This window comes from Lontra canadensis, unplaced genomic scaffold, assembly GCF_010015895.1.
Source record: "Lontra canadensis isolate GAN:19392208 unplaced genomic scaffold, GSC_riverotter_1.0 scaffold29, whole genome shotgun sequence".
NCBI classification, from domain to species: Eukaryota; Metazoa; Chordata; class Mammalia; order Carnivora; family Mustelidae; genus Lontra; species Lontra canadensis.
Genome location: NW_022631023.1, coordinates 5988722 through 6003143, shown reverse-complemented (window position 1 = coordinate 6003143; position 14422 = coordinate 5988722). Strand labels below are relative to the sequence as shown.

Genomic DNA, 14422 nt, shown 5'->3' with positions numbered 1-14422 from the left:
TCAACAAATTTTGAAAAGTTATCCAATGTGTATCCAATGTATCCAACATGGTAATAATACTTCAGGGATGTCCTCTCTATTAGTATTCTAATAAATAAATAAAGAGTAAGAGAGCTCTTGTGCACTTGTGCCTCCTCTCTGCATCCAAAATACGGTGTAGTGTCAATAGTCAGTCCCACCCCCACTTCAGATCGTTCTTCACTCACTGTAATTTTCTCCCAGCCTCAGTAAATTTCTAATCCACTTTTCAAGATTCCTACATGTATGAAACACAGGTTTTTCTCGTTCTATGTATCAATTTCACTGGCAGCCTCACTCCCCCAAATTGCTATGTTTATACGACTTCAGGTAAAGTAAACACGAACCGCTGAAGGTGCCAACACAGACATTCAGGCTGCAGCAGAGCACTATTCTTACCAGTGGTTGTCTCTCTTCCCACGTATCTGCAACATTCCAACACTGATTTACCGGCAAGTGGAAAATAACCGTCAACATAGATTACGCATTTTTTTCTCTGAAGACCGCTTTTAAAATTACCTTTGATCTTTTGTTTGGTGTATATGCTTTTGCATTGCTAAATATCAACCGGATGTCTTTGCAAAATTCCAAAGGACTGTCATAATTTCCTGCTTCTAAAGTTTCCCTTACTGTTCCAAAATCCATTGGAGTATCTATAATATCTCGGTAGTCCTAGGTTTTAAAAACAATAATTAGTTCAAAGATTTGATATCTACTTTTAGAAATCCAAGTGCAACAGATCTCTAAAATATTCAAAAGGTCAGAAGGACACCTTAAGAATCATCCATAACTTTAAAGAGACCCAGATAGTAAGACAAAATAAGAAATACACCAAAATGATATACTTGGTAGGTGTGGAATGATTTTTTTTCCTTCTTTACACGCTCATGTAATTTCCAAGCTTCCTACAGTAAATTTGTTTACTTTTTTTTTAAAAGGTCATTTCTCACTCCCGTATTGGAGAAATGAATACAGATGCTTTTATCCAAGTTACAGTTTTCCTGGGGCTGGCCCCATGTAGGATCTTCCCATTATGATGTAGCAGCGATTAGCTAGGTCTCAGCCCAAGTTACAAGGGTGTCTATAGAGTCGAGAAAAACTATGTAATACAACTTGTAATACAAGTTAACACGAAGCTAAGACATCCTACTCATTAAAGTTAACTTTAAATGCCTTCACCCCAATCTCTATACAAAACAAGAAAAGGCCCAAACATTCAACATTGACAACTTACTGGATATTCAACCAAATCAACAGGTTGTCTAAATGGTTCAGAATCTTCACACTGAAAAATTAAGTTCACTAGTTCCTTACACTGTTTCTTCCAGTTACTTTCAACATAGTTGGTCGCTTTGATGCTCCTTTTTTTCCAATCATGGACCTAAAAACACATTTATAGTATTAGAAGTTTTTTCAGTCTTGGAAATATAACAGTGTGGTATGACATAGTATGGTGGTAAAAATGCAAGTGAACGGTCTCTGTACTGTAACAATGTGGCCACTCTTTTTTTTTTCTATTCTTTTTTTTTGAAGATTTTATTTATCTGTTTGACAGATCACAAGTAGGCAGAGAAGCAGGCAGAGAGAGAGGGGGGAAAGCAGGCTCCCTGCCAAGCAAAGAGCCTGATGCGGGGCTCGATGCCAGGACCCTATGATCATGACCTGAGCCGAAGGCAGAGGCTTAACCCACTGAACCACCCAGGTGCCCCACATTGTGGCTACTCTTATTTTCTACCTACTTGGAAGAAACCCACTTTTCTGTTAAAAACCCAAGAACATCCATCACTCTGAAAATATTGTTCATCCCACCACTTATCTTCCAAGTATAGAGAATATTTTCACAGAATATGAAGCATCACCTGGAACAACCTGGTAGGCTAAATAATGGCCCCAAAGATGCCCATACCCTAATCCAAGAACTCACGACTGTCACTTTACATGGCAAACTTGACTAACGGCATGGATCTTGACATGGGAAGACTGTCCTGGATTATCAGGATGGACCCAATGTAATCACAAAGGTCCTCTTAAGAGCGAGGCAGAAGAGGGGTGCCTGGGTGGTTCAGTCAGTCAAGCATCCGACTCTTTTTAGTTTCGGCTCAGGTCATGATCTCAGGGTCGTGAGACTGAGCCCTGCGCTGGACTCTGCACACAGCACGGAGTCTGCCTGGGATTCTCCCTCTCTGGCCCCTCCCACTCAGGCTCTAAAATAAATAAATAAATCTTTTTTTTTTTTTTTTTTAAAGGGGTGGGGGAGGCAGAAGAGTCAGAAGCCAGAGACTTCAAGCTGCTGGCATAAAGATAGAAGAGGTGACAAGAAGCTCTAGAAGGTGGAAAAATGCAAGGAAAGGGATTCTAACCCTAGAGCTTCCAGAAAGGAACACAGCAATGACACGCTGATTTTAGCTCACTGAGACCCGGGTCCAACTGCTGATCTACGTAAGTACAAGGTCATTTTTCTTTCTTTCTTTTTTTTTTTAATTTTATTTATTTAATGGAGAGAGCGAGCACAAACAGGGGGAGTGGCAGGCAGAGGGAGAGAGAGAGAAACAGGCTCCCCACTGAGCAGGGAGCCCAATGTGGGGCTCAATCCCAGGGTACCAGGATCATGAACTGAGCCAAACGCAGATGCTTAACTGAACCACTCAGGCGCCCCAACACTATTTTGTTTTTAATTGTTTAAGCCACTAGATTTGTAATTTGCTATAGCAGTCATAGCAAGCAAATACTAAAGAGATACTAAACGCTTAGGAGTCTGTTTAAAAATGAAATTATATGAAAATGACAATAATTCAACTTTAACTTTCTCAATGTTATTTGGGGCAAGCATATTAGGTAAATTACTATAATAAAAAGCTTGGATTTAAGCAGCAAGCATCTGGGTAACACTTAAAATGTTAAGCATTTTTTTGAGATAGAGAGCATGTGCATGCTCGCAGGGTCAGGGTGGGATGCGGCGATAGAGAAAGGATCTTAAAAGCAGGCACCACGGATCAGCACAGAGCCCCACTCAAGGCTCAATCTCATGACCTGGTCCTAAATCAAGAGTCAGACACTTAACCAACCATGCCACCCAAACACCCCCGTAGATTGATTTTAAAACAAGAATAAGTAAACCAAAGTTCAATCAGGAAGATTAACTTACTCTCCTTCCAGAAGATGTTTTAGGAAGATCACTATCATCCTAGGAATAAAAATCAGAGCAGCTTAAGTGTTAATATTCTCACTTGAAATATAATAATCTAAAAGCATATCAAAGACATTAGGTTTACCTTGTTTACAAAAATCTCAAAAGGCAGACCGTATCAGATGACCTCTGTGGCACCCAGACTCCAACCAACCAACCATTCTTAATAATCCCTTACATCCCCTAAGAACATGCAATAATTCCAAAAGAGTTATAAAAAGTTGCTTTGTGCATGACCTAAATAGAACTTGCATAAGCAACTTAAAATTTGTTTCACCTCTATCCATAAAACCCTAGAAACCATCTCCTACATTTCTTGAATTTCTTACTCTACACATTTTCTTATTCTCTAAATCAATATCTGTATACCCATTTTTATTTCAAGATAAATCAGCATGAAAATCAGTGAATCACAATAAGGGCTTGTGTAGAATTTGACATTCCACTGACATGCGTGGTGTTTATTTAAAGAATACCCTTCCTACAATTTCTGCAACTTCCTGCTTGATTCTGTATAGACTGAAATATTCAACACCACTGACATCTGCCTTAAACTTCAATACCATCTTGAGTGAAGAACCTGTGGGTACTATGAGCATAGGAAAGTTCATGAATTTTTACTTAGAATTAAATCCAACTCTCAGATATTGGTTTCAGCAAAAGTAGAGAACATACTCCACAACTATGTTATTCATATAGATATACTTTGCTTATTTGGTATCAATTACTGGTTAAAACTAAAATTACCTCACTGAACCATCTAGATAATTAAGAAATATACTTTTACCAAAATAGTTTTCATAGTTCACTGGAATATGAGAATTGATATTTTCTACTTCACTCAATATTTTTAAGTTACCATTTGAAATTAACAAAAATCATTATAAAATTGACAAACTTCATACCAAATCCTCAGCATTTTGCTCATCATTTTCAGAAGTGTTAGAAAGTTCTGAGATATTTGTACAGTCTTGATTCCTAAAAAACAATTTTTCACGTTTTTAAGAGTATGTAGAGATAGTTATCACTGTTGTCAAAAATTCAAACTGTAGGTTAAGATATAAATAGTTCCCCAAGTACGCATGCCTAATTTCAAGCAGAGGAATATCAGGGTTTTTTAAATCTATCCTCTGTGGGAAAAACATACTATCTTAGAATATTAAAAGCAAGCTTTCCCCCAGCTAGGTATGTATAAAAATTAAGCTGGTAATCCAGAAATAATACATACATGAGCTCAATTAGATGAACGTCCAGATGAGTTTTCCTACACATCACCACCAGTAATACTCATACGAGTACCGAGAACATGATTGATTGAGATAAAACAGAGGGGAAAAGGAGAAATCAAAGCAAATTATATTTTCACACACAGAAGAAAGAATGCGAAAGTAGGAACGTCCAGGCACAAGGGAGATGAAAAAGGTATGTGATTTTCCGAAGCAGAAAAAAATGAAAGTTCTGGAGAAGTGTTAGTAAGTCCAAGTCGTCTGCGCAAGAGGTAGAGTCAACCCAGCAAAGTGAGCTAGAGCAGAACCAGTAATTTCCCAGGGTGTAGCCTGATGGTGCAAATGACTGCACAGTTTATTAACCATGTTCTCCAGTACATAATTCTTTCCAACAATTCGTATGGCTATGGTAGAAAAAGGCATTAAGATCATAGAGCAAAACTCATTAATTCTGAAGGAAACAGGCTGAGTAATCTGTCCAAAGTGACAAAGAATGTTCACTCGAATAGATTAAAACTCAGATCTCACTTTCCAAGTCAGTTTCCATCCTACTCTTCCAAACTTATCTCTCAGTGCAGGCAAGCGTGTGCAAGTCACACACAAACACGCTCATGCGATACAGTCCCAGAGAGATAAAAACCAATCTAGTCATGACAACACATCTCTCAAACCCAAACTCAATACTCTCCACAAAATAAGAGGTGATAAAAAATGATGAGGTCAGTAAAGAAGGGAAAGGCCAAGCAACAGAGGGAAAGGACACAGTGACATCAGACACATGAAAGCCATGGGGGTCTGAACTGGATCCTGAGACAGAGCAAGGCTACTGGAGGAAGAACTAAGGAAATTTACAGGCATTCTGGACTACAGTCATTACACCAAGGACCATTCCTTATTGTTTCACGAGGACATCACAGGTACGAAAAATGTTAACCTAAGGGGACACCGGGCGAAGGGTATCTATAGGGCAACTCTCTGGAAAATTAGTTCAAAGTTTTAAAAAGCAGAAAATTTGTTCAATTTCTCATGCCTTTACTGAAATTACGTTCACAATATATATGTAAAGAAGTGTCACTGACTGTAGCACATTAAAAGGGTATAATTCAGAGAGCAGAAATTATGAACTGGCTGGTTGCAAGAGGTACGACATGAAAAGACATTTTCCCACAACATCTCTGATAGGAGGTAACTTACTTTATAAATTTTAAAAGTTGGTCAGTTATCTTCTTAGCTGATCTTGCAATTACACTCTCGGGTTCATTAAACGTCCTGGCATTGTGTTCTATGTATCTGACTTCCCAAACTAATGCAGACAGCCTCCTTCAAAACAAAAAGCAGGCGATTTAGGACATAGAAAATGAGAAGACAGAAACCAAGAAAACAAAATTAAGCCAGCATATATTTACATATTAAATCTAAATGCCAAAGTTACAACAAATAATAACCTCCTAATGCTATCAACCTGATCACAGTCACAAGCAATTATACCGGAAGCTAAACCGCAGAGAATACATGTAAAGACCAAAAATCTTAACGGTTCACTTAATCACATCCAGAAAAAAAAACAGAGCAACCTCCCTTTCACCTTGTCTAGAGATACAACTGCAGCTACTAAGACTCAAAGAAAATGTGTTAAATACCATTAATCCTATGAGAGTAACCACGGAAAGCAGTTTCTGAACAAAAGCACATTCCCAGGTTTGGCTATACAAATGATGTTAAGAAGCCAGTTTTTTGTATTGGTAATTTCTTGAAGTAGATGAATTATAAAAAATACGATAAATTACTTAAAAAAATATATCACCGAGACCACGAAATTTTATTATCAGTGCTCTAGAAGCCAAATATAAAAGCTGGTGACTCTGGGAAATTAATCTTTCAAAGGCCAATCTTTAACCAAGTTAAGTTTTATCTTTAAATTGAGCTGCTAATAAGAAAGAACACGGAGGACATGGGGAGATGGAGAGGAGAAGGGAGTTGAGGGAAATTGGGAGGGGGGAGATAAACCATGAGAGACTATGGACTCTGAAAAACAATCTGAGGGTTTTGAAGGGCTGGGGGTGGGAGGTTGGGGGAGCCTGGTGGTGGGTATTAAGGAGGGCACGGATTGCATGGAGCACTGGGTGTGGTGTATAAACAATGAATTCTGGTACACTGAAAGAAATTAAATTTTTAAAAAATGAAATCTTAAAATAAATAAATAAATAAATAAATTGAGCTGCTAAACAGGAATGTTAACATGCAAATAAAAACAAATAATACTCATACGAGTACCGAGAACATGATTGATTGAGATAAAACAGAGGGGAAAAGGAGAAATCAAAGCAAATTATATTTTCACACACAGAAGAAAGAATGCGAAAGTTACTTAACATAATTACTTAACATAATTCATAAGAAAAACAGACTACAAAAGATTGAGGAGTGAAACATGGTATTTGTCATCTGAACGTCGAACATAACGTCGAACATGTCTTACACATAAGACCACAAATTACCATAATGAAAGACGAAAATGAAACAGCAAGTAATGTTGATCAGCTCCCACTCCACCACCATTCACTCTGGTCAGGACGACCAAAGACCCTTTCAGATTATTTTTAAAGGAGGTTTCTACCGACCTGTAAAATCGATTAACAAGTCTCATCCGAATGGTGTAAAGATCAGTTGGATAAGCTACTACAGTGCAGTACTTGGGGTATGTACACAGATCGACTGGACCTGCAAAAGCTGCCGCTATGTCTGTGGAGGCAGACAGAAGAAACCTTCATCAATAAATTCGTTATTTTTAAGAGGTTACTTCTCTACAAATGATTAAAAATAGAGCTACGTTTAACACCACAGGCCCAACCAAAAGGTAGCAAACAGAAATTGTAGGGAAGAACACGACCACAGCTTGTTACTATTTTTAAATACTATTGTGGAAAGGAAAACTTAAACATGAAACTTCACACTAAAAAACTTACCAAGATTCAAAAGTTGATCAATGCCACTAATAATTCGTTCACACTCTTCATCTCTTGATTTCTGACCCCATTCACCATCTTGTGGTTTGTAGAGCAATTTCTCTAGCTCATCTGAAGTGACAGAAATACTAGCTCCTAATTCTTCAGGCGGATCAACTATGAATCCCATTAAAAAAAAAAACAAAAAGAAAAATAATCAACCAAATATATACTATATTTAAATTGTCAAAACTCATAAACAAGACACAACACAAAGGAACATGTAGCTGCTTTACAGTGGAGAAACCTGGCAGACACCACTTCTTCAGTAGTAAAACAAATGGATACCATGTGCCTCCAGGACTGAGGACCACATATCACTTCTCTAACACTAGTGCCAAAAATGCAAACCCTGGATGATGAGTAAATGTGAATCAAGCCTATGCTGAGGTTTAATTCTGCAAAATAACTAGCCAGGATTATATGAGAAATGATCGTGGGGCTACTAAGATGCACCCAGCATCAAGCTGGAAGCCTATGATAAGAATTAACGAGCCAGGGGTGCCTGGGTGGCTCACTCGTTAAGTGTCTGCCTTCAGTTCAAGTCATGATCCCAGGGTTCTGGGATCAAGTCCCGCCAGGCTCCCTGCTCCGCCTGCTTCTCCCTCTCCCACTCCCCCTGCTTGTGTTCCCTCTTTTGCTCTCTGTCAAATAAATAAATAAAATCTTAAAAAAAAAAAAAAAGAATGAGCCAGACATGCATTAATTCTCTTGAGTTTTAGTAAACCTCATCGTTACCATAATAATTTAAAAATGTTTCTCAAACTGAAAACATAGGTAAAATATTTTCATCATTTAAAAATTATATACCATTATCAGGAATTGGTTCCATGTCCCATGGGCTAAGTTTTTCAATTTCAGTGTTGTCCCACCTGTTAAAAAAACAGAAAGTCCAATTAGCCTCTCATAAAAATGAACTGTGGCTAATAACTAGGTATACACTACAAAAGAGAAAGAAAATATGAAAACCTCGTTGTAGCCATACAAATTTAAATATTAATAGTTAAGATTTTTTAGGAAGATATATAATGAGAAGAAAAAGTATAAAAAAGTATGCCGGGTTCAAAGACAAAGCCAGAAATCCTGTGTGGCTTGTACGCATTGTAGGTCTAAGGAAAAAAATACTCAAAGATACCATGGAGCCTTGAATGCACACTTCAGAATGAGACTTTATTCCACAGTCAATGGAAAAGCAGCACAGACTTCCGTAAACAAGGGAAATGATGTAATGTGTGCTCCTAAACAAGAATCCTGCAGTAGTATTACACTGAGAAAATACCAGGCGGCTACAGAAATGGTCCCAAGAGAAGAAAGCAGAGCCTGCCTCCAGGGGGTATTGGTGAACAGGAAGCAGCAAGGGCATCTTAGAGATACCACACAGGGGAGACAGACAGGACTCGATGAAAGACTAAATCGTGTCTTTAGTTAAAGACTAAATCGTCTTTAACCTGAACCTACTAGTTCCTCATAAAACCACCCACCAGTGGAGAATTAATTTTCAACTGCATACAGACCTAACGATGTAGCACTGGAAATGACTATCAGGGTACTGTGGCTGATACGGCTCTTGACTTAGCACTGTCCCAAACCACCAAGCATCATCAATGATGGATCGGAACCTGTCACCTGTAAGAGAAGACCAAGTCTGAGACACCAATTTGCCAAGATTAACATTTTTAATTTTAAAATACAATGACACAGATAAAAATTATTTCTTAATCTTAAAATTAGCCACCTTTCAGCAATCTTTAGTGATAAAGTCAATGTAAAAAAGATACAATGTTACAGGGGGCAATTTACTAAAAGCATATAACCAAACTGTAGAACAGACTAAATATTATGACTAGATGCTGTTGTTTGGTGCATCCAAACACCCACCCCCAAATAAATTCCATTACGTTTTACTACAAGAAACAAAAAACCAAGTTTAATAAAACTCAAAAATCATTTGTAACGATATGTACTATCAATAAATACTTGTTTATTAAGTATATTAAATATATACAGCTCTGAAATATATATTTCTTAAAGAATAAAACAGATTATAAAAGTTATGATGTGAATTTAATCCATGATTGTTCCAAAGCTGTTCCTATATAAATAATGCTACTTAAAACTGTCTTAATTGTTATGGCTTCACAATAAGAATCAGTTCTAGATGCACCCTTGGAAATGCTTACATATCGATTATTTAAAAAATTAGGAGCCTGGGTGGCTCAGTCAGTTGAGCATCTGATTCCTCGTTTCAGCTCAGATCATGATCTCAGGGTCATGAGATCGAGCCTCACCTCAGGCATGGAGCTTGCTTAGGATTCTCTCTCCTTCTCCCTCTGCCCCTCCCAACTCCCTCTCTTAAAAAAAAAAAAAGAAGAAGAAGAAATAATTAAACATCCCAATACTCCTTTATTTTGGCAGGATAAATAAAAGCAGGCCAAGTAGGTATTAGGAGGACTCCACTACAAACCCAAATAACTGTAGAGAGCGCTCCAACCAACTTCAGTCATTTGGGGAATGTATTCTAAGAATGCGTCTAGAGGAACATGCTGTATGTGAGCTACTTCACATATATTACAAAAGAAACACAGACCACTGTAATAACCCCACCTTTCTTTCCCACGTTCTTCACCATTCTCAAAATAAAATCACTGACCAAAAAAAAGTCACATATCTATCCTTGGTAGATTCACAGTCTTTCTTCAAGGTAATTTTTAAGGAAATGGTAGCAATCAAATTTAAAGTTACATCTCACCCCCAAGAAAGAGAATATTCATGTAAGAAAATACCCACAGATAGTATTAACTAAACAAAGTATGTTTAAACTAAATTCTGTAAAACTGAAAAAAAACAGCAATATCGTAATTATCAGATCTACTTGTTTTGAGGGTTTTTTTGTTTTGTTTTGTTTTGTTTTTTTAATTTGTCAAAGAGAGAGAAAGTACAAGCAAGGGAAGCAACAGGCAGAGGGAAAAGTAGGCTCCTGGCTGAGCAAAGAGCCCAACGCAGCACTCGATCCCAGGATCCTAGGATCATGACCTGAGCCGAGGGCAGACGCTTAACTGACTGCGCCACCCAGGCGTCCCAGTTTTGAGGTTCTTAATATATTTTCAAATTCATGTAAACATGACTTTTTATGTGTATTTCATATTTTTCCACATTATTAGAAGCCCTTAATTCCTTTACCCTGTACCCATCTCCCTGCCATTAATAAATTTCTACTTTTGGTATTTCATTAGATAAATATTCTAAAACATAACTTCAACTTTAGAAAAAAATCTTGGTTAGTTCTAATTTTTTTTTTGAGTATTTATTTTTTTTGATAGAAAGAGACACAGTGAAAGAGGGAGTACATGTAGGAGGAGTGGGAGAGGGAGAAGCAGGCTTCCCGCGGAGCAGGAAGCCCAGTGTAGGGCTCGATCCCAGGACCCTGGGATGATGACCTGAGCCGAAGGCAGACACCCAACAACTGAGCCTCCCAGGCGCCCCAAGTTCTCCTAACTTTTTAAATGAGAGGCATATATTAAAAATCTGATGGAACACCCTGGCTTTTATCTAATTATGTAATGAATTAACTTTATAACTTTTTTAATTTATCTAAAACTAGAAGATACTTTCAGTTTAAAAAAAGGTTTTTTTCAGTGTAAGTTAACACTTTTAATGAAAAGGAGCCTTAAGAAATCACTTTTCTGTGGGCACCTAGCTGACTCAGTCAGAAGAACATGCAACTCTTAACCTCAGGGTCATGAGTTAGAGCCCCAGGTTTGGTACAGAGATTACTTAAATAAATAAATTTTTAAAAATCACTTTTCTGAAGGTAAAACCTGGCTTTTCCTTAAGCACACACACAAAAAAGGACCTGTTTTTGCCTATACAAGAGTAGGATAAACTTGAGTCAAGAGTACGGTAGAACTTGAGTAAAGTTTTCAATATAGGAGAATCAAAATCAAGCAACTTCTTTTAATAGCACTCCCCAAACTTCAAGAAAACAGGTAAGATTTCATGGGGGAACAAAACTGAATTAATTAGAAGATCTGGTACATTCACTTCTCAACCACAAAAATAAAACAAACCCACTAAATTGCGAGAGGTGAGTAGGAATCCATCTCTAGAGCTGAGCTACAGAAAAATTAGTTTAAAATAATTTTTGGATGCACATGTTGGTGGAACGAAAGGACAGCTTCCAACACAGACATCGTTAGGGGCTGGATAAACATAATAGATGGGAAACTTCCAAATCTGGCTATAGGACTTGTTAACTCCCACACATTCCAGATGACTCAAGTTTGCTTTTTGTTGTTTCTGTGTGTGGCTAGATGTGTTTTTCTTCAAGAAAAATGTCCTTTACCTCTAGTTCCAAAATAATGCTGACTACTTGAGTGGATGTTACCATTAAAAATAGTCCAATAAGGTAATTTTATTTTTTTGTCCAGCCAAATGTCTCAGGGTTATAAACTGTACATGTTCTATGAATTTATTTTTTAAAGGAACGGTTTCCTCAAGTCAACCTTCTTAAGACTGCGTGGATATGACATTAAAATATTCTGATATACCAGAATATTATGTTTGAAATCTGTATTATTTTTCAACTTTCTGATTTTATATATCATAAAATAATTTTGTGAATTATTAAAAAGACAGAAAAAAATGCAATGTGGCGAAGTGTGAAAGGAAAGAAAAGGTCAACCCCAGCATATAGTCAATGAGTAAGAAATAATCCCTTCAGAAAGTCAGGTACTATCCGAATACAAGAAATGGTGCCTGACTAAAAACGGTATTAAGGAGATGTAAGTACCAGCCCTAAGCAAAAAATATACTCCAGTCGCTTATATCTTTCCACAACTTACGTGTTCGCATCCTCCATAAAAAGCAGCACCAGAACCACAAAAATAGACCAATAAAATGAGAGATCATTTTTTAAAGGCATATAAAACTCAGTAAGGATGGACTTACAAGACTGCCAATTCCTCTGTCTTGCTTCATCATAAAATTGACGCAATACAAGAAAGTCAATAACATCTGGCATATCATGATATCTAAACAGAAATATAAAAAACTGTTAAACTCCCTGAGTAGGAGGTTATAGTTTAGAGCAACAATGTCTAAAAGAAACAGGATGGGAGCTGCACTTGTAGTTTTTATTTTTCAACTAGCCTTATTAAAAATAAGTAAAAAGAAGCCAGTAAAATTCATTTTAAGAGTGTATTTTATTTAACCCTACATACCTTAAATCCTGCTTCACATTGTTTTAAGTACAAAATAATGAGATATTTTATATAATCTTTTTCTCTGTATCACGTCTTCAAAATCTAGCGTTTACACCTAACATCACACCCAACTGAAATCGGCCACACTCTACACGCTCAAGAGCCACTGTGGCTGAGGGCTACCGTAACAGACAACACAGACTTCAAAGATTATTTATTCTAACGTTTGCTCAAAAATAAAGACAGACGAAATGTCCCCCCAGTCCAGAATTCTCCACACATTTAAGTGGCACAGAGAAAGGTATACAACACACCAACGCATTACTGTTGTTTTAACACATGATCTTTACTTCTAGTGGGCTCCCATCCACCAGAACCTCAATTCACAGGCTGTCCACAGTGCTCTACTATTTACCCTACAGCTAGGGAAAGAACCTGCTCATCAGCAAGAGGAAAAATCTAAACTTAAAATAATTCCATAAAAAAATAGTAACACATACCTAATAGAGAAAGATTTGTCCATTAGTCTTCCAGTTGCAGGATCTATAAATGCAAGTTTGAGGCAACAGAGTGTAGGGGGCCCAACCTCATATCGTATTCCAACTATTTTGACCAATTCTTGATCCTTTTAACAGATATTTTTTTTTAAAAAAGTGTTTAAAAATGGTTAAAACAGAGCAATTCCTCAAGACCATAATTCTCCACATACTGCCACATTAAGTAAACTCACAATTTAGCTTCCAATTTAACATTAATTATAATCATTTTTGCTATCATTTCATGACACATCAATCATTAACTGCAATCATTTTGCTTCACATCTTTTTTAGGACAGACATTTAACACTGTTTCTAATGTAAGGAATATACTAACTTTAGAAAATATACCACAAGCAGAAGAAGGAACATGTAAGTCACTGACCAGCTCAAGATCTAAAGATAACTGCTGTGAATAATCTGAATTTCTTTGCAGCTTTGTTCTCTTCTTAGAGATACACAATCCTGTTCTGTGTGTTTCTGTGTAAAGACACTTCATCTAATACGTTGATTCAGTAGCACTGAACACACAGCCCAAAGTAGTGTAACTCACATCTAAACGAAGTTTATCTAACACACATTTTTCCCCACAAAGCACATCATCACTTTCTTGTGCTAACACAGGAGAGCACTTTAAGCACTACACTTGCGGGCTCTTTTATACAGCAAGTCACCAACAAAAAGCATAAAAATGTAAACAGTCTTTACTATTGCATTAAACAGACTATGAAAAGGACCCTTATTTATGAGATGAGGGCTCAAATAAGAAGGCATCACCTTGCTCACACTCAGCTGTAAACATGCTGGTCATGCAAATCAAATCTTCTGCCACTCTGTGAATGTTTGCAAGTGACCAGAAAGCATCATGAGCATTGATTTTGGGTCACAAATAACATACACCAAAAGGCAAATTCTAATATGCAATCTGTGAATAATGAGGATCAGCTGTACTCAGAGACTCAGTAATAAGTGAGACAGACGTACATAAATCAGAACATAACTCAAACCAAGTTCAAGAAGGACAGACACTAAGTTGAAGGGTAGTTAAGAAGAGCTGTCTTTGCTAACACAGCTATTCTCATCATCTAATAGTTACTGGAATATCAGAAACATAAAAGCATAAAGAATAAAATAAAAATCAACTGTAATGCTATTCCACATATAATCACTATTGACTTTTTGATGTATTTTTTTTGTTAAGACATGCATCTGTAAATTTTTATCAAAACCACAAATATTTTACATCCTA

At 37.0% G+C, this 14422-nt stretch overlaps 1 protein-coding gene across 2 annotated transcripts in view; it reads right to left on the bottom strand.

The window, feature by feature from the left end:
- Window positions 1-14422, bottom strand: part of BRWD1 (bromodomain and WD repeat domain containing 1) — a 109906-nt gene that overhangs the window by 19491 nt on the left and 75993 nt on the right. For both annotated transcript variants that reach the window (XM_032865315.1, XM_032865316.1), the window contains exons 26-36: window positions 13138-13262; window positions 12384-12466; window positions 8951-9062; window positions 8247-8308; window positions 7398-7553; window positions 7053-7173; window positions 5626-5751; window positions 4111-4183; window positions 3164-3202; window positions 1253-1399; window positions 538-690 (exon numbers count right to left, since the gene is read on the bottom strand). In XM_032865315.1, the coding sequence (XP_032721206.1) occupies window positions 538-690; window positions 1253-1399; window positions 3164-3202; window positions 4111-4183; window positions 5626-5751; window positions 7053-7173; window positions 7398-7553; window positions 8247-8308; window positions 8951-9062; window positions 12384-12466; window positions 13138-13262 (1197 nt within the window). The remainder of the gene's footprint in view (window positions 1-537; window positions 691-1252; window positions 1400-3163; window positions 3203-4110; window positions 4184-5625; window positions 5752-7052; window positions 7174-7397; window positions 7554-8246; window positions 8309-8950; window positions 9063-12383; window positions 12467-13137; window positions 13263-14422) is intronic.